Here is a 25,056-nt window from a genome sequence, read left to right on the forward strand (position 1 = left end):
GTTTGTTATATGAACATTATTCCTGAGTCTCTGTGACTGTGGGAGGATTTTATGACCAGTTGCTTTAGATTTATTACATAATGCACCTTTAAACACTATTTTAATGTATAGATTAGTGTTTCATATGGTACAAAAAACATGGATTTAGGCAAAAATTGACTCCAAACTGCTACTATTCCACTGTTTTACTCAAATATGATCCTTAATCACTGGTAAACTAAGTGAATCCCGTGGCAGGCGTCGTTCACCTTGAACCCCTGACCTTCAAGGAACCTTCAGAGAACAGTGTAAAAGTGGCTTATAATCAACATTTATTTTATTATCTTTTTGTATCTGTGCTCTGATTCTGCACCTCATTGTACTTAACGCATGTGAAATGAGTTTCAGTATATAAAACAGTATAACATGGCCTCACTACGACTATCATCTGTAAAAAACAGAAGCATACAAGTGGGCGTGCATTGCTTTGCTGGAAGGAACAAGAGGAAGTCTTAAAGTTTGAAGAAATTGAGTCACTAACTGTAACCTCATTTCAAAACCTCAACTCACCAAAAGACTCATACGGGTCAATAAAAGGCTCATTCACCCGTCACACTGCAGCATCTGACACACACACACACACACACACACACACACACACACGGACGTGCAGTACAGTTTATAAAAAGTGTGTCGTATAGTTTTACTGGCTGATCTTTGAAAGCAGTGGAATCTGCTGTATCTGCGAGTGTGGGGGGGCGGAGTTACATTACTGACTGACCTACAGCTGAACCCTGACCACACTTCATCTAACTGCACTTTGGAAGAGAGGGCCCACACACACACACACACACACACACACACACACACACACACACCCGAGTTGTTTGGTAACAAGCGGTCAACAAAGATGTTAAAAAGCCATTAAAGTTGAGAGAGGTAGAGAGGTCAAGAATGACAGAGGGATAAGAGATAAAGCAAGGAAGGACGGAATGGAGGGAGGAATGAAGGGAGGGAGGAAGGAATGGAGGTAGGAACGAAGAAAGAAAGAAAGACAAAAGTGGGAGAGAGAGAGAAACAGAGAGACAGAGAGAGAGAGAGAGAGAGAGAGAGAGAGAGAGAGTGACCTCTGTCTGAACTCAGTGGTGAACTTCTGCCTCAGTGTACTCCAGTTAACCTGTCTCTGTGTATCATCCACCCACACACACACACACACACACACACACACACATCAACACACACACACACACAGCGTATATAATGAAGAGCAGGATAATATGCGTGTTTCCAATTTAGCTTTGGAACTATGAATGAGAGCTGATCCCAGCATTGCTCACGTCAGCAGTCGCTCTCACTCACACACACACATGCATGCATGCACGCATACACACACACACACATACATGTCTTTACCACATTTCCTTGTTGGGTCCGGGGGAATAACGTCCGTACAAGGAAAAATGTCCCAATGAAAAAGGTGTTTTGCCAGGGGGTGGTCCACACAAGCATAGAAAGACAAGAACACACACACACACACACACACACACACACACGTCTTTGCCACATTTCCTTGTTGGGACCGAGCATAATGTCCTCACAAAAATGGTGTTTTGCCAGGGGGTGGTCCACGCTAGCATAGCAAGACAAGAACACACACACACACACACACACGGGTCACAGCAGGGAAAACATGACATTGTACACAAAACCCTGGGGAAGGTTGAGTAAATGTGTTAAGTGACAGTTTTTAAATAAAGACTTTGACTGGTGTTTATTTGACAACATCATTACAGTGAAGTAAAAACTCTGCGACAGTCGTCATTGAAGCCAAAAAATAATGCAAAAGAAAGAAAAACAAACCCTTAGAGTCTTGCTTGTTTTTGGAAACCCAGATGTCATCATTTCCTTTTCATATTCTGATGCGTGTCACATTTTCTCCTGAGCTCACACACGAACATTTACAGAGATTTACATTTTTTAAATCACAATAATCAATCAATAACCAAACAAACAGACAGTTGGTTCCTACCTTTAGGGGGAAGCACAGGGAGGAGGCCAAACACTGGAAACAGAAACAGACAAAGAGAAACGTCAGTGCAGTGAGATAAGTGGACAAACACCACCATCTAGTGGTGAACATGAAACATTACAACTTATATTTCAACAATTGGGTTAAAACAAGCACATTAAGTACCTTTTCTTTCCGTTTTCCTCATGTTTCAGCCATTTTAATATGAAATTCTCTAGCTGCATTAATCCTTCCTCCAGGAACTAAACTGAAAACACTAAAAGTAACATAAAAATCAATGTTTCATTAACATTTAGGACTGTTTCCTTTAACTTCGATCTCCTTTAACCTCATCATAACAGTTCAATACATTTCATTTACAGTAACTCAACTCAATAAAACAAACTGCGGCATCAAGCCCACGACACCAGAACGTTTGATAAATCCATTTTAATGGAAAATGTAAAACCCTTTTGAACTTCAATGTACAAAGCATGTAACACTTGCACTTTAAAATTTTGAAATTGAAGCAAGCCATGTTTTAAAAAAATACTTCAGTGAAAGTATATATTTACACATTACAGTTACACTTTGTCATTATTTTACCTTTTTACTTCAAACGTTCACCATAGTAAATCTTAACAAAAACAAAAACAAAAAAAACAAGACAATTATTTTTTTCTTAAATAAATTACATCTTTTTTTTTGTAAATGTATCCATTTTACAGAGAATACTTTTTCATAAAATGCTGTGTGTATAAGCCATTTTGTTTTCTTTTGTTTTCTTTACATAATACAACTTTACACAGTCTTTACAATAGTTTGGCAGTTCATTTTCAAAAATGCATTTATGGCATGAGGACTGTAGAGCATCAACATTTCCCAAAGTTACAGGCATTAGCTGGTGTGTGTGAGTGGGTGTGTGTGTGCATGTGTGTGTGTGTGTGTGTGTGTGTGTCCTCTATCACAGTAGAGCCGTATTACAACTGAAAACCACATATCAAAAAGGAAAAAACAACAAAAAACTGTACAAGTCACATTTACATGAATGCTTTTTTTGTCTCAATAACACTGCATCATCACAGAGCTATAAAATAAATACATCTTCACAGAGGGAAAGAAAAAAACGACGTCGGCGTGACAAAAAAAAACGGGAAAAACCAAAAGAGCGGGGGAACAGCGACGTACAGAAAGACGGCACGAGAAAAAGAAAAAAGGACGAGAACAGACAAAGTTACAGGAGAGACGACATAGAGGGAGCAGCAGACACTGCTGACTCAAACATCTGAGATTTCTCTTTTGCATTTTTACCCCCTTTAATCTTTTTTTTTTTCTTCTTCTTACTTTTTTTTAACATCAGAAGAGTCAAGTTTTAACTCTGATGCTGCTGCTGGTGATGCTGCTGCTGTCGTGATCAGCCAAAACTCCCGTCCATGACATCGTGTGAGAGTGTGAGTGAGACAGGGATTAGAGAGCAGACGGCAGAGGGGCGAGTGTGTCTCTGAGTCTCTCCATCATCACTGCTGCAGGACAGGACAGGACAGCGCGGGGTCTCCATGGCAACCGGACCGCACCATCAGTGACGTCGAGTTGGGGGGCCGTGTTACAGTGGAGGTGTGTGTGTGTGTGTGTGCGTGTGGACCGCGTTCAGTCGCTCCTGCTCGTCTTATCTTGGCACTCGTGATAAACGATGTCGCAGGTGGGATCGCGGCCACCTCGGATGTGGTGCGAGGCAGGAGCGAGGTCGCCCCGTCCCCCGCGCGCCCCCCCCCCATCCGCGGGGGTCACATGGCCAGCTCTGACCTGACCTCTCTGTGGTCATGCAACGCAGTCCTCCACGCGAAGCGGAGGGCGCGGCGGCGAGCGGGGAGGTGCTGACGGCAGGAGGTGACGAGGTCGAGGCCAGAGAAGGCGTCATGAGTTCGCCTCCTCCTCGTCTTCCTCGGAGCCGCTGCTCTTCAACGAGTTCACCGCCTCTTTCACACAGTGGTACAGGATGTTCTTCACCTGAGGAGGAAGAGGAGGGGACAGTTGAGGAGCTGATTCTAAAACGCCTCCATTATTTATGACACTTTTTGTTTATGAAAACAAGTGATGTGTGCTATAAACCATAGATGGTTAATGCTTTGTGTATTTTGATCACCACTCACAGCTGCTTCACACAACAGTTTTATATCTAAAAGACAACTCACTGAGCTACCGTAACCCACTGACCATGGACTGTATATAAATATGGACGTGGTATTGTGGTTGTAAAAAAAAAAAATTGTGGTCAGACTTTGACCACTTTTTGAAACCAGAAATGACCAGACGCCACCTGTTGGACAGTATTAGCCGTCAGTCACACTGGTCTCCACTCATGTGCTGTAATATTTTCCTCTAAATGGGAACATAATTTTCAAATCTGACATCATGCTCTGTTGAAAAAGACCTGAAACTAGTGTTTAAGACCATTAAGTCCTCAGGAAAATGATGTTATAAATTAAGTGAGATGGTAATTTTCTCATGGATTTCCATTGAACCAGTGGTGTCGCCCTCTAGTGGCTACTTCCTGGACTTAACTTTTTTTACAAATCAGAAAGTGGTGATTTTAAATATGTACAGTCTATGCTATAAACTTAGGGTTTACATCTATACAACTACATTTTAGATAAAAAAAACTATCAGCGCCCAGTGTTTCATATCAGAAGTAATCTGCATCCATACAAACACAAAACACTCAAATGGTAGCAGAAACAACAACAGTGAAAGGTCAGTGCAGGGTTGTTGTTTTTTTCTATTTGACTGATGACAAGATGAAAACTGCTTTTCACTGACAGCTGACAGCTGACAGCTGACAGTCATGGCCAATTAGAACCAATCAGGAAGTAACAATGACAGATTTGTGATTGTTTTGAAAGGTCAACCTTTTTTCCCCCCCCTGTACGCTAAAATGCAGCTGTAGACTAAAATTGAGGTAGCAGCATTTTATAACGTCTCACCAAAATGCCGGTAAATCTTCAGCAGAATGTGCGTCTTTAAATGACAACAGAGTAATGTGGATGCAGCCCAAGAGATCGACTGAACTAAAAAGGATACGGTCATTATTTCACAAATCTGTTGCAATGAGAGTTGTGTACTCCAACAGTAACATTGCTTTTAATGCACTTTATTTTTCAATTTCTTAATGGAACTTTTCCCTGTGCAGCGATCAGCTGCTCACTGTTGAAGACTTGTTCCTCCTCACACAGACAGAAGATGGATGGTGACTCATTCCATTTACAGCCCTCACTATAGACGATGAGTGTGTGTGTGTGAGGAGGGTTTACTGAGCAGACGTCCAAAAGACATCAATGATGATGACTCACGACATCATTTTATGCCCTTATTCTACACACACACACACACAGAGACAATGGTAGACAGGAGGATGCAGAGAGACTGCTGCACTGCCAAATCAAGACTAATGTCTCTAATCGAGCAAGTATTCACATGATGATGATGATGAAGATTGCCGATCAAATTCAGCAGTAAGGGGTTTGGACTGAGCTTCCATCCCTCACCTGTAGTTTATCTTCATAGTTGACCTCCTCTTTACTGGGTCGCAGCTCCTGGGTCAGTTGGAAGGATTTGGCCACGTGCTCAGGAGACACAAAGTCATTGATGACCTGAACACAGCTGTGAAGGTTCTGGACCTGATGGGACAAAAAGAAGAGATATTGTGGAACATAAATAACATGAATGACAGTAATAACAAACGCATTAATTATAATATTACTAACTGCATACCTGGTGCATAGCCCCGGCTGGTATGAGGACAGAGTCTCCCAGGAATTGAACCACAGTCCAGCCCTGGACTCCCTGTTCATCCATCAGCCGCTGACGCTGCTTCCTGCTCAGATACCAGCCCTGCTCTCTGATTGGGTCCTGGTCCAGGGAAACCTCCAATCCCTGCTCCTTACAGAGCTGAAGTAGACGGGGAGAGTGTGTGTCAGTCAGTGCTTGTGCTCAAGTTTATAGCAGTTTGATTTAAAAGCTGAAGCATGCGGTGAAAAGGTACAAACCTTGTGCAGGAACTCTTGGACTTTGTCCATGTCCCTGTTGAGGTAGATGTGCCACAGCGCCCCTGGTGTCTCACTGGAGTCTTTGAGCCTCCTGCGGACTCCCTCGTCTAGATCCTCCTCCTCCAAACGCTTTAACACTCCTACACAAACACACACACAGATTTTACAGTTATTTTGGGGCATTTTATGAGAGGAAGTGTGAGCGTGGGGAAGACATGTGAAACATCAGAATTTGGCTGCACAGAAAACTCCTCTCCCCTTATTCCTCACATTATTTCATTATTCGGACTTCAGTCTTACCAGTTTTGGACAGGACTCCGTTGCCTTTCGCTACTCCTACATAAACCAGAACAGACACGACGTCCGACACTTCCACGTGGAGGTTGGCCGTCCCAAAGTTCTGGTCTTGAGATGCAGCTACACCTGAAGGAAGACACAAAGCTGATCCATAAGAAGAAGAAGCAGATTCAAAGGACATTTTTATTCAGATTCATTGAGATTTGAGTCTAACGAATAACTTTATCTACTAATTCCCTTTCCATTGCTTCTGTTAATTTCCCTCTCACCGTAGGCACAGCAGAGTCTCGGCCCCAGATCTGGCCTGACGAAGAAAGACGGCAGGTGGGAGGCCAGGTTGAGGTTTCCCTCTGGATCAGAATACTCTGGCAGGGGCAGGTTCTTCATCAAGTCGTCATATCTGCGATAAGATTTCATTTAGATGAATCAACCAATCCTTCTAGAACAGTTTTAGACTTTAGACTAGAACTTTAGACTGTTTAGACTGGGTATGTTTACCTTGAGGGCATGAGGGCCATGAACTCCTCTCCAGATGGCCAGTCCTTCAGTCTGTAGACCATAGGTTCTCCATCCTTAGACTTGGGCCGCTCTGAACAGATAATAAGAATTTAGTCAGACTCTAACAGTGACTGGGTGTAAACATCTCATCAATCAGTCAATAAATAACTCAATCAACTCACTGGTGATGTCCTCAAATCCGTCCCAGAATTCCTTGATCCCAGAGTTGGTCACCACCTGGTCTTTACAGTTGAGAAGATCTCCTTGATGGTCAGCGAACTCCTGGTTGAAGGAGTCAGCTTTCCACAGACCGGCATTCAGTCTCTTATGGATCCCTGACACCAGCACAGGCTGAAACAAACACATTCACGAGACAGTTATTCTCTGTAAAGGATTTAAATATAACAATCACTGCGGTGACAACTCCTGCTGTTACCTGTCCCTGTTTCCAGCAGTCTCGGAACAGCTTCCAGTTGTTATGGTTCCGGTGATCTTTGAGCCAAAGTAGCTGCCTGTTGTTTAACCAGCAGTGGGGAATGTCTGGGTACTGACTGTTTGAGTCTTCTGGCACAGTCGCAGGAACAGGCACCAACTTCTTCTTGTCTGGTTTGGTGTCCTCAGTAACAGCAGGAGTGGTGGTGACGGCGTTGTTGTTGTTGTTGTTGGTGATGGGCTCTTGCTTGATTAACAGCTTGGTGGTGATGTTCTGGCGAGTGGCAGGGATTTTGTTCTCCACCACTGAAGCAATGATATCATCGAGGATGTTGGGCATGCTCCGCCCACTCTTTCCAGTCTTAAAAGGAAGAAAAACAATATTTAATACTGATATCGTCCTTAGAGAGTGAAAAAACTCTACTTTATACAAAGTGATACAACTGCTGTGATTTTACTGCATAAACTCATGTGTGTACCTGTGATGCATTACAGTAGACAGGTGCAAAGGCGATTCCTGCATCGGTGGAGCCCAGCTTCAGTTTCCCTGCTGTGGTGGTGAGCAGATCTCTGAGTGTGGAGCCCTGCTCTGTATTGTTAGTGACCAAAGAAGTGGTTTTACACTGCTGCAGAACCTCCAGGCTTTCTACCACCTTGTCCTCCTTCATGGATTTACCCAGCAACCCCGACTTGTTTTCTGTCAGACATAAGGAAACAGAGTTGAGTACTTTAGAGGATATCATACACGTGTAACCACTCAATGAGAGATTTAAGTGTAACCTTCCCACTAACCTTTCTTTTCCTCCCTGGATTTCTGTTCTGCCAGGTCGGCCAGGAAGTGCAGAGGCGACTGGGACTCTGGTGGGGTTACAGGAGCACTTCCTGTGTCGCTGCCTGGACTGCTTCCTCCAACACCTCCTCCATTAGTCTCCGCCTTGATTACTCCTGTATCAGAGTTCTGCTGAGTGCTTGGCTCGGTCTTCACCAGTGACAGCTTGTTACTGTGGTTCAGGACATTCTGCAGAACCTGAGAGAGAGAGGATCACAAGGGTCATTATGCTTACTATTATATCATACAAATTGTCATTTTAATAGTTTGGCTAGTTTAGTAGCAGTAGTTTCCCAGCATAGTAAGCAGATCGGTCAGTGGTACCTGTGACACTCCATTGGTGACTGGCAGTTTGGTGAGGAGGTTCGGTCTGTTGGTGCAGGGACAGTGGGATTTGATGCTGTGTTTGTCTCGCAGCGCGTGCATGGAAGCCACCAGGTCTGCCAGCACTGACACATTGAGGGGGTAAAAAAGGAAGAATTGTTTGTTATTTTTAATCTACTAAATGATATATTGTACTTGTTTGCAAGAAATGACGAGATAGCAGGAAAACATTCAGCGTACCTGTGCCTGGTATGATCTGTGTTGGCATCAGGTGTTTGTGATCGTGCGGTTGGCCTTTCACACACTTCAGCCAGGTGTACAGTTCTTTATCTAATCAACGAAGGAAAAGAAAGACACAAATCAGATGCCATAACAAGATGTAGTGTATTTTCAAACATGCACACAAGAAACCAGACGACCACTAAGCCATTTTACTCAAAAACCACCTGCACATGTATACACTACCGTTCAAAAGTTTGGGTTCACTGAGAAATGTCCTTATTTTTTGAAGGAAAAGCCCTTTTTTTTACATTGAATATAACATTAAATGAATCAGAAATACACTCTATACCTCGTTATTGTGGTAAACGACTATTCTAGCTGCAAAAATCTGATTTTTAATCGAATATGTTCACAGGTGTATAGAGGTCCATCTCTACAGTGTTATAATGGTACATTGTGTTTTCTAATTGCGTTAGAAGGCTATTGGATGATTAGAAAACCCGTGAAAACCTTTGAATAAAAATTTCAAAGTATTTGTCAAAGTATTTCTAATCTTGTCAATGTCTTGACTAAATTTTCTATTCATTTTTCAACTCTTTTGATGAATGAAAGTGTGACTTTTAATGGAAGGCTTTTGCTCATATAACCCATTTGGTTGAACATGTAGTACAAAATGTAAGTAGTAAATAGAAGTAGTTAGAGCTTGACATGTTACACACATGAATGAGCTTTTAAGTTTAAGAGTTTGATCCCATCACTAGGCTTGTGCTACAAACACATGCCATATTTACTGTATTGTAAGTTTGTCCTGGCCTCTCTTTTGGCTTCTAGCTGTCCAAATAAAAACCAGCACTGACCTTTGGAGCTCCTTCTCTCTTTGGCCTTGTAACAGTCGAGGCAGACCACAAAGCCACATTTCTGACAGACCCAGTGGATATTGAAGAGTGTCGCCTCACAGGCGTCGCACATCTCCCTCACCCCCCTCACTGCTCGCTTCCATGCCAGCTTGGCTGAAAAAGACAACGCAACCGGTTCAGAATGAAAACACAACAAGGGTTAGATAATAACAAATCTAACTAAATTAAAATAACTTACCATCCTTCTTGACCCAGGACACTGCCGTATTCTCAGTCACAACCATCTGACAGAATTTATCTCCGATGTAGCTGAGGATGTACTTGGCTGTAGAGTGTTCCAGGTGGTTCTCCTCCATTGCCCCAGGAGCCCACAGGGCCAGAGCCTCGTCATCAAACTGGTCCGGAGAGGAGAAGCCGTCCATTCGAATGACTCCGTTTTTACTGAAGGAAAGCCTGAATCGGGAAGAAACAGCACATGATTTTATTAATAAACCTGTTAGCATAATTCAAACCACCGGGAACACACACAAAAGATGTATTATTTATGACACACACACCTCATAATAGTGTTTGCAAAATAACGTGTTGGATAAGAAAAAGCAGATGGTCTCATTGCTGCTTAAAAGGTGGGAGTTCACGCTTACATCACTACTCTGAAGCTGCACAACAATGTAGAAAAATGTAAATAATTCCAGCGTTTTCACAGCAAAACAACCACTGTCCTTTTACATCTATGGGTCAGGTGGTAGGGAGGTAAGATAAGGTGAGGCAGCAAGAATTAGAGGTGGAGATGCAGAGAAGGGAAGGGCGACAGCCAGGCAGAGATTGCAGCAGCAGCAGTTCTGTAGTGAGTCAGTGGGGAAAAGATTATAGAGCAGAAAATCCTCTTTGGCAGATTTACCTTGTTAGACCTCAGACTGCAGCTGCTGCTTATCCAACACAAGTGCTCGTCTGTGCACTCTCAGTAAGTGTGTGTACGCGAGAGGGAAACAGACGGAGGCAGGGCAAACTGCACAAGCCACAGGATTAATGATCTATGTGTTGTGGTTTCGGCCAAAAAAAATCTTTCCTTCCTCTCTCCCTCCATTTATTTCTCTATTTGTGGTATTCTGTTTAGACATGCAGCCTCTTAAACCGAACGCCGTCTCTAATGACAGTGAAACTGGAGTCAAAGTAAACGTATGACAATGTGCTGGAGGGATTTTATGTCGTAGAGGAAATAAAATATTGAGAGTTTTTACCTTCTGAAATAGTAGAAGCGACAGAAGACAGGGGAGTGTGCCTGCTCTTCTCCCTTCTTGCTGCGGATAACCCTGCACTCTCGACACTTCTGGAGGTTGGGTCCGATTTCCGAACAAGAGTCGTCCTGCAGGAAAGACTCCGCTGTTTGCTTAAGCTTCTTCACCTTCCTCCAGTCCTTCAACACGGAGCGTGGGATGCCATCTGAGAGGAAAAGCACATTATTAATTCATTATTAGTATCCGTGTTTTGGTTTGTTGGTGAGCAAAGAGAAACACAGTCGAGGAAATACATTTTTACTAGTACTGGGCACGGCGTCAACGTTAACGCGCGGTGCGTTTCCATGGCGCCTGACCGGAATAAGATGTGCGTGACGTCATGTTTACGTGACTCCCAATTGTTATAATGAGTCTCTAAAGTAATGCTAAACTTAAAAACAGAGGTACAGGTACGCTGGTTAGTTGTAGCGCAGCTCTTTTTATTTAATAAACAGACCGTGCCAGTTCGACTGTAGGCACGCCAACGGCGTTAAAGGAGCTAACGTAGCTAACTGGTTTGACGTCACGCACGTCTTTTTCCGGTCAGTTGTCATGGAAACGCTTCATGCTAATTTTTTACACTTTTTATACACAATAAAACATACATCCAGAGACAGGCTAACAAAACATGGGCTGCAGTCTGTAAATTACATTTGACAACAATAATAAAGAGAATACGCGTGGCCTAATTATTTGATTGACACCGTCAAGCCAAGAAATTTTGAAGAGAAATTGTTAATGCCACAGTAAAAAAAACACTTACTGCTGCTGGCCAGTTTCAGTTTGGTCTTCTCCCGAGCTGATCTGAAGATACCATTGGGCTTAATGTCATCTTCATCCTTCTCGTTGTCTCCTCTCTTCTTGGCCATGTCGTTCTGCTTCTTCTTGTAGGTGGGCTTCGGCTGACGCTTGGCTCGGCCCTCCATCTTGCTCTCGCTGGCGTCAGAGTCATCTCCTACGCTCTCTGAACCCGACTCGTATGTCCGTTTGTTCCCTCGCCTTAACGACAGAGCTCCTTTCCTGTCCTCGCCACCTCCTCCTGCTGCTGCTCCTCCCATCTTATCCTCCGACTGCCTCTCTCTCTCACCTTTAAATCCAATGTCCTTGCTCATTTCCACCTCACTGGAGGTGGATGCACTGAGGTTGACAGTGCAGGGTTTGATAATTTCAGACATGGCTGCAGTGTTGTTTGTGTTACTTGTGCTGGTGATGCTGGTGATGCTGGTGATGCTGGCGATGCTGGCGATGCTGGTGATGGTGGTGATGGTGGTGGTGGTGGGGATGGTGGTGCTGGGCAGCTTTTCAGGTTTAGTACTGGCGGGAATCGGTGTAGCAGTTGTGTTCCTGTCCTCCTCCGAGTGCCGCGTTAACCAGGCTTTCTTTAACTTGTGGTAGTTACTGGGCTGAGCACTGCTTGTTGAGGCTGAGCCTGAGGGCTGGTTGTTGGGTAGGGGACTGGACTTTCCTGGCGTTGTGCTGCCGCTTGCCGAGCTGCTGCTGCTGCTGCTACTGCAGTCGACTGATGACGATGAAGCTTGGCTTGTAGGGGGTGGTGGCGGGGAGTTGCGAATGGGAGCTTTGTCAATTGACTCCACGGACAGGGAGGAGTTTCCAGTTGAGATAGATGTGGGCGCAGAGGAGGCAATGCTCCTGGACTGAGCTGCAGCTATTGCAGCTTTGTGCTTCTTGAGATGGACAAAGGAGGAGGAGAGAGGTTGGCTGGAGCCAGAAATGGATGAAATGGAGCTAGGCTTTGGAGTGTGACTTGGACTGGGTTGGGAGGTTCCTGCTGGAGTCGGGGGACGCAGAGATCCCCCTGGTGATGTGGTGCGAGAGCCAAAGCCATCTTGGTGCTCTCCTGACTGACCCCGAGGCGAAACCGAGTATCCTAACTGGTTAGTCGCTGCCACAGATTGACTCTGTATGACAAAGTTTGATGATGGGGCAGAAACGACAGTCCTGCACACAGAGTTTGTGATGCTGCCTCCCATAGTTCCTTGCATGCCACACATGGCAGTCTTTTTGTACTGGATGCACATATCATCCATGTTTGAGTTGGACTGGATAACCCTGCCACCTCCAGCTTCTCTAACACTCTCCCCTAACCTTGGACATTCCCCCTGAAGCTTGGTTGAATAAATCCTGCCATGGGGGAGATCCTGATGGATCATAGCACCAGATTTGTTAGCACCATATGAATTGTCATATTTAATGGATGTCGATGGACGGACGATGACTGATGCCACTGCAGCTTGAGGCTTGCCCCTGGATAGTGCTTTCTCCCCACAGTACATTCCTCCTCTTTCCTGAATGATCTCTCCACCTCTCCACCCGTCTGTGGATGAAGTCAGAATCTCCCCACCAATTGCAGAGGCCACAGAGGTGATGGTGGCTGCGTTTCCATGACCTTTGATGTCCCTGAGTTCTGGCAGCAGTGTGGGAGGTTTCTGCTGCTCTGCTGATGTTTTGCTACCAGTTGCCACTAAGTTAACAGGCTGGATGGGCGTGAGGGTCGGTGGAGACAGACGACCGCCGTAACCTGCTCGTTCCCTTTCTTTCTCCCGTTCCTTCTCGCGCTCCCGCTCTCGCTCTGCAGCCTCCTTTCGTTCCAGCGCGTGCTGCGTGGGGGGATGGAAGACGGGCGCTCGGTGGAGGGATGGCATTGCCCTGAGCTGGTGTTGTTGCTGTTGCTGCTGTTGCTGTTGCTGCTGTTGCTGCTGCTGCTGCTGCTGCTGTTGGTGGTGATGTTGGTGGTGGGGGTGATGTTGTTGTTGGTGGTGATGATGATGGTGGTGGTGGTTTTGGGCCGAAGAGGAGGCTGTAGAGGAAGGAGAGATGACAGGGCTGCGGCGTTCGATCCTGTCCATAGCTGCGTGATGCTGATGTTGATGCTGTTGGACGAGCGTTACCTGCTGCTGGCTGAGCTGCTCAGTGATTTTCCCTGCTAAACCCTCTCCACCCTCTGGCTGGTGTTTAATAAGAGGAGGAGGCTTGGACAGGGAGGTTTTGGAGCTGTGGTTGCCTAAAGACAGAGCTCCCTGGTTGGGCACAGCAGCCCCAATACTGGCTACAACCCCTGGAACTTTGTCGTAATAAGAGCTGAGCTCTTTGGAGGAGTAGAGTCTCGGAGGCTCGTTCACCACACTGTTTGACAGCGTGGTGAAGTAATTGCTTTTTTCTGACTGCATGATGTGGGGGTGGGCATGGCTGGCCTTGGGGCTGGGTGAGGTGAGAGCTGGTATCCGGACGGGGAAGGCAGAATCTCTGCATCTCTCTCTGTCCCTGTCCATTATTGGGTCACTCGAGCGCTGGATCTTAGCGGTGAACGGAGCGACTTCGATGCTCTCTTTGAGGATCTGTCGATTCTCCTCTTTGTATTTGCTGACTCTGTCTACAGCCTGAATGGCATCCTGAGAAAGGAAATAACACTGTTAAAAAAGTCTAATTTTTAAACACAGCTTCAGATAAAGACAATTATGTTCTGTTATAATATTAATAAAGTGCACCTGTGCATTTGATAGACGAGCCTTGCTCAGAGGGTCTAGGTAGAGGCGGTGTAAATGGACATCTTTTCCTGTGGGGGTTCGACTCCTGTCTGTCTGCTCCTGCTTCAGCTGGGCCAGAGTCATATTTCTGATAGGATCCACAAAGCCTTTCTTATCCAAATCCCTGCAAACAGACAAGTCAAACATTAACATTCATTTACAACATAAGGAGTTCTCCAATCTGCTCAACTGCTTATTTAAGACTAACATGCAAAACTTTAGGTTGCATTACTACAATAAAACTAGAGAAAACACACACGAGTATCAACTAAATAAACAAGTAGGTGACAGACAGGAGTGCTGTCATTTTACTTCCTGGTCGGCATTTTTAATGAAGATGGCATAACTACGTTAATAAGAAGTCACTTGTGATGTTTCCTCAATTATGCCGTGTGCTTGTGTGCATGGGTGTTAAGTGGAGACTAAATGATGTAAACAGTGGTTATATAAGAAGGAGCAATGGCTGCTGAATGAGCAGCGCTCACTCTGAACTGCTTTAATATTGGCTTAGCGACACTTCACTTCATTTGACTGAGAGCTGGTGTTGCTTGTCTGCCTCTCGGGACCAACTTCACTCTTTGAATTCCTCGTGCTTTACAAAGGAAAGGGCAGGCTGTTCAAATGTCCAAGGCAAACATTGTCCCTGTGGCATTTCTTTCAGTCCTGCTCTAACGTAGTGAAATTAAATATAGACAGCAGGAAAGCCTCATGCTCCCACTTTACTGTATCCACACACCGGAGAGCTGCACTCACAAGTTTCTTGTCCAGCTGGGGGCGAAATAAATGTATGCAATAAATGTCCATTCTCAGCTGATGCCAAACCAGCATATTGGAAATGAACTTAAATACTACTAATGGTCCTACTCACTCTTTATGGAGATCCATGCTGCACTTTGACAATGGAGGGCTTGCGTGCGTGTTCATCTTGATGGGGTGGCGGTTGGCATCGGCACTCGCTGGCCGCACAGGGACATGGCTCAGCAAACCCAGACTTTCACCAGTGCTACCAGCAGCCTGGTGCAGCCATGGACTGGCTGTGTTCTGCAAACACATACACCAATACACGATTAAACCTTTAAAAATGTCATTCCTCTTGAGACAAAAAAATAAAATAAAAATACAACTTCTTGAGCATGCTCAATTTCTCCATTAAATACAAAACACAGACTATGCCTACCCTTCTGAGAGAGGCCTCAGAATTCACGGCGACAGGGTTTTCGGGGTGGACCCACTTAGCCGTGGGGGGCAGGTTGAGTCCTGGGGGGTAGGAGGCTGGAGTTCCGTTGGGGTACTGCCAGAGGATGGGGTAGAGGCCTAGCCCTGCTGACCCGCCGTGAGCTTGGGTTAGAAGTGGAGATGCATGAGGGCCCTGACCCTGAAAACGGACATTATTTTTATGTGAAAATAAAGAAGATGATGTCATTAAATCACATGTGGAAGGAGTATTAACATGCTACCCATACATATGATATTTAACAGTGTATTTTTACTTTTATATACACTTGCTAAATGGGTTACTTACACAAACCTAAACCTAGTGCATAAACCAACAAATAAGCTTGTGTTAAGTGAAATCTTGAAGTCTTAAAATGCCAAGTATTTTTCTGAAGTCATACCTGTAGGTACTGCTGCTGGTGTGCGTGAGGTAGGCTGAGGTGACCCAACCCGCCGGGGGAGTCGAGCCGAGGGTGACCCCCGAGTAGAGATGCTGTGGGCGGAGGCATGCCTTGGAGCACCCCTGGGGGTAAGAGGTGTGGATGAGGTAGGGCAGAGGCATGAGTTGTGGCGAGGAGGTGAGAGGCGGCGTGGGGGTGGGAAGCCGGGTGGCACGGTGAGTGAGGGGACGGGGAGTGTAGGGCGTGCAAATGGGGATGGAGATAGGCTGCCACGTGATTGGAAGAGATGGTGGCAGCAGCCGAGTTCTCTGCATCAGAGCGGACCAGTGCTGGGTCTCTGTAAATGGTGAAGGTTTTGTTCTTATCGATGATCAGAGGACTCTTAGTGCTGCTGCTCGTACTGACTCCACATGGCTCTGGCCGCGCCGGCACCGGCTTAAAACCAGACCGCAGAGGTTCTACTGTTTCTAATTTAGCGGACAAACGACCTGTCGGAGGCGGGGACGTATCGGAGTATCTGGGTATTTTATGTTTGGACACCTCTGGAGAGGTGGTGGGTTTAGGTTTGGAAATGTCCAGCAGGTTTGGGTGGGACTTTGGGGCTTTGAGAAGTTCAGCTGAGTGCATGCTGGGATAGGGGTGGCTCTGGTGGTTGTTGGGATGCTGGGGTTTCTGTTTCATAGAGTCAAGATGAGGTGTGCCGGGGTTTGGGCTGGGGCTCATTTTGGGTTTAGCTAAATCGGGGGAGAGGACTGTGCTCATCTTGTGGGAGGGCGGCTGTTGATGTGGATGTTTTCTCGTCTCTTCGGATGAAGGCGGGCTCTTAATGGCAGATTGGATGGATGTGTAGTGTTGTTGCTGTTGCATGTGCTGCAGAGGATGTTGCTGCTGCTGTGGATGATGAAGATGATGATGAGGAAGGACAGTTTTCTCCTTCTCCAACAGCACCACGCTATCAGCTATTGACGTGAGAGGCCTGGAAAAGAAGCACAATAGATTTGTTATTCTACGTCGACTGTAAATGACAGGATTACAAAAACTACCTTTTTGATCAAATTAAATCACACTTGTTCAATAGTCTTCATTTTTATTGTGCATAGATAAGAACACTGAACACAGAAACAACAAAAAACAAGAAAGGAAAAAAATTCTATGTTTTTCTCAGCTGCTACTATTTAAGTACAACTAAATAGCAAAAACCACTTGTCGGTTTTATTTATCCAACAGCTTGTGCACACAAAGCCTATTATAAATGAATGAAATATGATGCATTGTTATCAGGGATTATATTGGGATTTAGTGTTTAAGGAGAGTGAGACAATGTTGGGGGTTGGGTATGTGGGGGGTGTGGATTCCAGAGTCCAAGCTCAACAGTTTTCACAGGGATTATTTCTTGAGTATTAAATACTTCCAGAGAGAAATTCAGACAGCTCGTAAAATCTTAATTTCTGTCAACATACAGCAGCTCTCTGATGACCAATCACTGACAGATGTGCTATTTAACCACACCTGCTACCCACTCATCACATCAGGACATTAAAAAAGATAGAAATCTCGACTCACCTGATGACCTCAGAGGGAGCAAATTCTGTTTTGTTGCCTAGACTCCTCGGTGCTGCCAAGGCACCTCCCATAATGCCTTGCTGCTGCGGCGGCGGCGGCGGCGGCTGCTGCATGGGAGGCTCAACATCTGTTCTGCGGCCTCCTTCCGACGGTGAGGGAGAAGGTGGAATGGGTGGAGAGGAGACAGGGGAGGGGTTGAGGGGGAGGTAAGGTGAGAGAGAAGTGGAGTCGGCCTGGGAGGCGAGCAGAGCCGACACCGCCTCCGAGCTCTCGCGGTGCACCGTGGCCTGGGCGTCATCCGTGATGTCAATCACGCCACCGCTGTGGTTGTGGGGCGCAGACGGGGTCTGGGATCGAGACGATGCTAAAACATAATAAAATCGAACATTTTAAGAATGGTACATTTGAAAAATGATCAGCTATATGAGAGTTGCCATGCAGCAGATGCCTGTACCTTTCACAGTGTTCTTGCTGCTCTCCGTAACGCCGCCCTGGATGCTGTCAGACATTAGAGACGGTTGCCGTGGAGACTGGGTGATCTGTGTTACCGCCACCAATTCCTCCACCTCCTTCATGGACATTTTCCCTGCATCCTTAACCACGCCCTTTTTGCTCTCCTCTGTCACTTGAAGCTCCACCCACGGGGACAGCCGTCCAATGAGAGCTGAGGAATTGTTAATTTTGGCGCCCTGTATCAGCGGCTTCTCGTCTTCCTCCATTCTGGAAACGGCACTTGGTTTTACGTCATTGCTGCGAGTCTTAAGTTCATTTTCAGAATTGGGCTCCGATGAGGACGACGATGACGAGGACGACGAGGACGAGGACGAGGAGGAGGAAGAGGAGCACGATGAGTGGATGACCCGTTTGTTGTGTGGGTTTTCTGAGTCACTGCTCTCCGACAGATCAGATGTCATGTCAGTCTTGAGCCTCTTTAAACCCGCCTTCTTCTCGTCTTCTTCGCCCTTCCTGCGTTTGTTCACCGCCTGCTTCACCTTGGACTTGGAGTCTGAATAAATGATGAATAAAAAAAAAGGTTTGATTAGTCGTTACCAAGTGGTGTACATCTTTGTCACTTCATACCCGAGACTCTCTTTTCTGATATGTCAAATCACTAAATGGGAAGTCAAGTTTTTGCCTCTGATTTTAGTTGCTCATGAGCATTAAAATGGCTCTCAGGTGTTTACTTCAGATTATTGCCTTCCCCGGTGCAATATAATGCAGAACTGACGCTCACCTCTAAACACAGAAGACAGGACAAAGAAAACCAAATCACAACAATTCAACACTCTAACTTAATACAATGAGCTAATGTTTATCTTTACGGCAGTATTTGCTAATGAATGTCTTCACCTCTACCTGATTTCTCCTCTCTCCTGTCCTTGTCTTCCTCCGGAACGCTGCTGTCTGATCCTTTCCTCCTTGACGAGCGGGAATTGCGCTGCTCCCTCTGCTCCCGTCCGCTGCCGCCAGGTGAGTGGTGCGATTGGCTCGCCGGTTGCTGGCTTTGCTGCGACTGGCTGTGTTGTTGGGAAGCCAACGTCCCCTGTGAACCTTTCGGGTTGGGACCTGATGAGGTCATGATGGGGCGGGGGCTGTGGGCTTGGGCTCGCGTGTAATGGCTCTGTGAGATGATTTCACAAAAAGATAGAAATGTTACACCATGTACTCAAACAAACATATGTTATCTCAAGGTACTTTAAAAGATAAAGTCTAGACCCAGTGTTGTTATTGATAAAAGCATTAAATCTATGGGTATCTAGGGTACATGTTGTGCAGGGTTTGTTTACCTGAGTGTTGCCAGTGGTCCCACCGGGTCTCCCTCCTGCCATCTGTAACACCAAGAAGAGGGAAATTAAAAAATAATAATAGAAAAATTAAATTAAAATGAAGAAAATGTAGAAAAAGGACACATTTGGTTAATAACTGCTAGACCAGAAATGACTCCTCAATGGACTGCTTCAACAAAGAGGTCTTTCACAGTTTGTCTCATTATTTTCGACCAAAAATAACTGTGAAAAGTGCTCTGCTGCTTTCTGTTCAATTGCACCGCTCAGACACATGAAAGAAGCCGATTGTTAACCTGAACAGTGCACAGTCTCTGTGTTTAAATGTATTTCACTTCAAAGCCGCCTCAATTAAGACGGAAAACTCAAAAAAAAATGAGAGGGCACAGACATGTGACTGACAGTAATAAGAAAGAGAGAAGACAACCACAGTTAGTTTGGGGGGAAAAAAAACACCACTAAAGATTGAATGAAATTCAAGAAGATTTTAAAATGTTAAGTGTAGATGAATGTTTCTGAAACACAGATAAACAACTGTTCATTCTTGACAAGGCTGAGGTCAAATTAATGTGAGCAAACTGAAACGAGCAGTGGCTCCAATAATCCACACTAGATAATGTGTTAAAACTCTTTCTGCTATTTTAATAAATCAAAAATAATCTGCAGATTAATTTAACACAGAATAATGCACGCAGGGCTTAATACAAGTAATTCAAATAGAGGCTATGTGGAACATCGGAGTCCTGATTTTCACAAAAGCAGCCAGCTTTGTCTCCTTCTATAGTGCATCTATTATAGAGCATCACCCATTCACCACTTTGCCATCAATACCCGATACTATACGGCCTTGATCTTATCTTCATCCATTTTTGTTCACCTCATTATTCTTTTGTGTGTTTCCAGGCTGGTTATTTTTCGATGGTGCTCTGATGGCATCACTAAGGGCAACGTTTTCTTTGTAAATGCGCTTCCACATAGTATTTGCTGGGAGACAAGATACTTCAGTTTGTTTTGTGTGTGTGTGTGTGTTTATGTACTCACATGGGCAGAGTTGTTGTTCTGGCTGGATCGTGACCTTCGTCTAGAGGTGATGCCGATATTTTCTCCTTTCAGCAACGAGTGGACGACGTCATCCAGAAAGGTCATCTGGACCATCGACGGATCCACGTTCTGAGGCTCTAGCACCTGAACACACAGAGGAGCGTTGAGTAAAAGAAAGACTTCATTCAATGTATTGCGAAGACTGCGTGTGTGAGAGAGAGCAAGCTTACCTGGTCATTCATAACGACCATGTTTCGACTGAAGAGGTCGTGGTGTGTAATAATGCCGGTGAACCATTGGGTGGCTGAGTCTTGTCTATACACACGCACACGATAGCCATTCAATGAATAGGGACCTGTAACATGAAGCAGTGTTATTTCTCTCAGTGCTGAGAATTCAATTATAAACAGTCCACTATTTTGATGATCGATAATCGGTTTAACATGATTTCTGATTGGTTTAGCTTCTTAAATGTGAATATTTTCTTCTTTTCTTTGCTCCACATAACAAAGAATTCATTCAAACTGAATCATTTTGGACAAAACGAGCCATTCAAGAACATCGTCATTCCAAGGTTTGACAAACACTGATCAACGTTTTTTTTTTGTTTGTTTTTTTACATTTTCTGACATTTTCTGGACCAAACGATGAATTGAGATAATTATCGACAGACAACAAAAACTTGCCTTGCATAAAAATTTCCTGCACTTTCTGGTCTTTGAGCCACGCCTTCACTTCTTCATGGAGCTGAGGGTTGTCTCTTAACACTGGGTTTTGACTGTCCACCTCATCCTGAGAAACAAAAACACACAAAACACAGCAAAGAGTCAGCACGCAACACTACGAGTAACACTTTGAAAATGGTGACAGAATTAATATGACCAATACTCCATTATCTAATGAATGAGAATGAGAATGCATTCAAGGTGTGGTGCTATGATGCACAAAGCACAGCTGCTGTTTTGCCTTATAGACACTGCACGTGTCAATTCATATGAGCTCACCGGGGGGGGGGAACCAGCAGCCTTGCAAAGATTTTATTACACGCACAATGGAAAGAAAGAAGTATAGCGGGAACATTTTTTATATCAAACAACAATAAATCAGGACTACTCCCAACTGCATGAGGAAGAGGGAAAACAACAGTCACCAAACTTGTCCTCCCTGCTGTGAGTCTCTGTTCTCTCAAGATCACTCTGAGTCTGAGGAGCCCAGTGATGTGTCGCAGACGAATCATCCAAGGGAAACACTGTTGCACCGTTAGTAGTAACGTTTGTCCTTTTTGTGTCACGTTCTAAACGGTAGTCAGCAGGGTTCAGACACTTTAATATATGATGTATACATCTACATAGGAATCAGTCTGATGCATAGTTAAAATCTTTAGTCAAATATATAGAGAGAATCACAATGCAATGTGGTGGTGAATATGAATTCTCAAGACAATAAACTACTACAATCCAAATGACTTTGATTGATGCGGTCCAGAAGACAGAAATAAAAACAGAGGTTGAGACTCAGCAGGAAGCAGAGCAGACTAAATTAGTCTTTCATTTCACCTTCCCATCTCAGTCTCCCCCTCTCTCTGCTGCAGTGTTCCAGTTTCACAGTCTCGTCCAGTTCTCTCTTAAATCAGCATACTAAGAATAGCACAGTGGAAGGCAGAGCTACTAAGGTCAGCATGTCTCTCATATATACTTACAATGTGAGGGACCAACTGCATTTCCTTAAGAGAGTAGGATGAACAGAGGACGTGTATAATTTTGATGTTAAGTTAAACTGGTACATAATAGAATGTATATTCACCACCAGGTAAAAAAAAGAAGATTTAATGTCAACACTGGACATAAATAGAACTTGTACTATGTTTAATAAATAAAAATAACACGCATGTATTTGCCCGCCCTGTGCATCCATTTCTGCTAATATCTATTCTGGCCCACCGTGGGCCTGTTAAGACAAATACACAGTAAAGGTGTTACCAAGGCAACATTGTCACCGAGGCCCCCTATTGGTCTATAAGCGAGTGAAGAGAAATGGGAACATCAGCACAGAATCAAGTATTTTCATGCTGCCTCCCTGTCCATAAAGTGAAATTACAAGGTATTTTTATTTTATATTTCACCAAATCACAGGCATTTTCTAAAGGGACTTTACATAGAGATCTATAAGATGGAGACTACTGAGGTTTTTATTTCAACCAGCCAAATTGCTGCATCTGCTGCAGAACTCAGTATGACACTAAACCATGTGCGAAACGTGTATTTATCAACTCTGATTAGACTTGGTAAAATGGCGTAGCTGTAGGCGATGCAGCAGGTGCAGCCGCACCCGGGGGTGAGGGTGGGGGCTCCACGGGGAGAGGTGAGCCTGGGATTTATAATTTATGCTGTGTAGTTTGTGTTCCACCCTTCTATAATAATGCATGGATGAAGGGAGAGAGAGAGATTGGGCTCCTCTGTTGGAGCCTGTGTGGTGCATGAACAGTGGAAACTCTACGGCACCGTTGATGCACAGCGTGTGCGTAAAGCTGTGCTCCTTTGGAGACAAACGTTGAAGCACATTTGTGAGTGAATGTGATGCCAACACTGGCTACTTTCAAACCTCTCCTTCAACTAAACAGTGGAAAATGTCTTGCAATTATCAAGCTGCTGGCAAGTCGTGACCATGTGCTGCTGCAAGAGCTGATCAAACGGCACCGCCGTCCAGAGCGAGCTCATATACATTTTGTCACAGCGTGTTCAGCAGGACATCACGACTGAAATAAACCAAGCACCATTTTTTCCCAGTGATAATGGATTATTATGATGGTGGAATGCTGTGCCATGTATGACACGCCTTTAAGTCGCTGCCTGTATATAAAAGTATGTATCTATATACATCTATATACATACATATATATATACACACACACACATCTATATATCTATACACACACATCTATATATATATAGATATATATATATATATCTATATATATATACACATATACATCTATATATATATATATATACACACACATCTATGTATACACATATATATCTATATATATATATACACATATACATTTTCATCTATATATACATATATACACATTCATATATACATATACATACATATATATAGACACACTGTCAGTGGTCATTTTCAGCACTACGTGACATTGAACAGCTCCTCTGCTCTGGCTCATGCATTGTTTTCACCTGTCAGCACTCTGACCAATCATGACCTTTCCTTTCGCCTTTTCCAATACAAGAGGCAAAGTAAAATCCACATTGTTGTTTAATTAATACTGTATACAGTGTGAATGTGTGGGGGTTTGTTATTAGTCACTCACGTGTACAAGGGCATAAAAGCTTACACTACTACATTATGCCACTGACTTCACTGAATCATGAAAGCCTTTCTAACAGAAAATAAGACACAGGTACCTTTAGAAGACAATTATTTAAAATACATTATGCAGCTTTAATTGTTAATTGCTGTCCTCAACCTTTACCTTGCATTGTGTTCTGTGACTGAAGGCTGTTTGTAAAAGCCCTGCTGTGAATAACACAAAAGTGCACACTCAACACACACAACACACACACTGCAGGATGACACGAGCACATCTTGTGCACCAGATAATTAGGAATATAACAACAAATATGACACATTCACATATATATGGAGAAGAAAGACAGATGGCTCGTGAAAGACTTCAAACACCCTTCTGTTCAGTGACACTGTTTGTTTCCATGGAGACAACGTGAGAGAGGAGGGGGGGGAACAAACTGTAACAGGGTTTTTCTGATGTCATTCTTCTAAAAACTGATGGTGAATAGTTTTGCCCAGGGACTGGAATTCTAAATGAGGAGCATTTGTGGATGTTGTTTTAGAGACGTACATCCCAAAACACAATATCTAAGATGTTTAAACATGACACTTCACTTTACATCTAAACATTCACAAATATGGAACTAAGATTTGACAGACAGATAAATACATTTTGTTACTAAAACTCAAATGTTTGTTCTGAGAAAGTCAAATGGTAATATTATATTACTGTAAGTACAATAGTAGCGGGAAATAGAGATGTTTTATTTTGGATAGAGCCTCGGAGGAGATGACCAGTATATAACAAAGTGTGAATGTGTGCGTATGCAGAGGTGCATGTACTGCTTTTCTCCTACAATTTAAATTCCTATTGGTGTAAAAGTTTCAGATGCAGCTGCATATCTGGATTGTACAAATGAATTTAAAGGTACACATTATAAATTGATACAGTTTTGATAAGGCATCATTCAAAAGCAATCATTTTTCACAGAACCGGAGTGGAAATGTGTTTTCTGACTCTGGCATCACAAGCGCAAAGTGACATCATCAGATGTTAATTCACAATGGCAGCATGACTGCGATAATGAATCAAATTTGATTAATTCAACAGAATTCCAAGTGTACAGTAATATGTGACATGTTTTGTCACATGTCAACAGACTGATGAGCGTCTGCTCTTTTCGCCTCTGCGTGCATTACAGCATCACTTCAACTCCGCGTGAACCCTGAAGGATTTCTGAAGGCAGTGTTGTGTTGTTATTGGCGCTTCCTATAGGCTCTATAGTAAGAGGGGGTAAAGACGGACGTTTACGACCTTTCATTTCACTTGACTAGGCCGCAATCAACCGAGAGCAGCTGTGAGGGAAGAACATGTTCAATACATTTAATGTCTTTACCATTAAAGAGGGGTAAAAAAACAACTCTGCTG

General features: G+C 44.1%; 2 protein-coding genes across 2 annotated transcripts in view; both read right to left on the bottom strand.

The window, feature by feature from the left end:
- Positions 1 to 2,587: 2,587 nt before the first annotated feature.
- Positions 2,588 to 20,620, bottom strand: jmjd1cb (jumonji domain containing 1Cb). Its single transcript, XM_083904213.1, has 27 exons — positions 20,546 to 20,620; positions 20,316 to 20,459; positions 19,278 to 19,319; positions 18,847 to 19,111; positions 17,945 to 18,496; positions 17,491 to 17,854; positions 15,928 to 16,903; positions 15,489 to 15,686; positions 15,180 to 15,352; positions 14,273 to 14,435; positions 11,530 to 14,176; positions 10,731 to 10,932; positions 9,728 to 9,942; positions 9,490 to 9,642; positions 8,651 to 8,740; positions 8,411 to 8,535; positions 8,050 to 8,284; positions 7,737 to 7,954; positions 7,262 to 7,618; positions 7,008 to 7,176; positions 6,826 to 6,916; positions 6,597 to 6,727; positions 6,331 to 6,453; positions 6,031 to 6,170; positions 5,756 to 5,932; positions 5,530 to 5,661; positions 2,588 to 3,994 (listed from the first exon to the last, which is right to left on the bottom strand). Exons 1-27 carry the CDS (start codon positions 20,564 to 20,566, stop codon positions 3,902 to 3,904), a joined length of 8,196 nt encoding a protein of 2,731 aa, XP_083760339.1. The 5' UTR covers positions 20,567 to 20,620; the 3' UTR covers positions 2,588 to 3,901.
- Positions 20,621 to 20,655: 35 nt separating this feature from the next.
- LOC310939052 (putative JmjC domain-containing histone demethylation protein 2C) overlaps positions 20,656 to 25,056 on the bottom strand; it is a gene marked incomplete at both ends in the record, with an annotated part of 75,040 nt that continues 70,639 nt past the window's right edge. Inside the window, 2 exons of the mRNA XM_083903719.1 lie at positions 20,656 to 20,670; positions 20,946 to 21,107. Of these exons, the coding sequence (XP_083759845.1) occupies positions 20,656 to 20,670; positions 20,946 to 21,107 (177 nt within the window). The remainder of the gene's footprint in view (positions 20,671 to 20,945; positions 21,108 to 25,056) is intronic.

This window comes from Microchirus variegatus, assembly GCF_963457635.1.
Source record: "Microchirus variegatus genome assembly, chromosome: 17".
In the NCBI taxonomy this organism is placed as follows: Eukaryota; Metazoa; Chordata; class Actinopteri; order Pleuronectiformes; family Soleidae; genus Microchirus; species Microchirus variegatus.

What these genes read in the sequence shown, in the direction of transcription:
- jmjd1cb (XM_083904213.1), bottom strand. Translation starts at nt 20,566, where the DNA reads ATGGTCGTTATGAATGACCAG. An exon ending in TCACCAATGGAGTGTCACAG is followed by an intron (nt 8,285 to 8,410) that starts GTACCACTGACC and finishes TCTCTCTCTCAG; the next exon opens with GTTCTGCAGAATGTCCTGAA. An exon ending in ATGGCCCTCATGCCCTCAAG is followed by an intron (nt 6,728 to 6,825) that starts GTAAACATACCC and finishes ATCTTATCGCAG; the next exon opens with ATATGACGACTTGATGAAGA.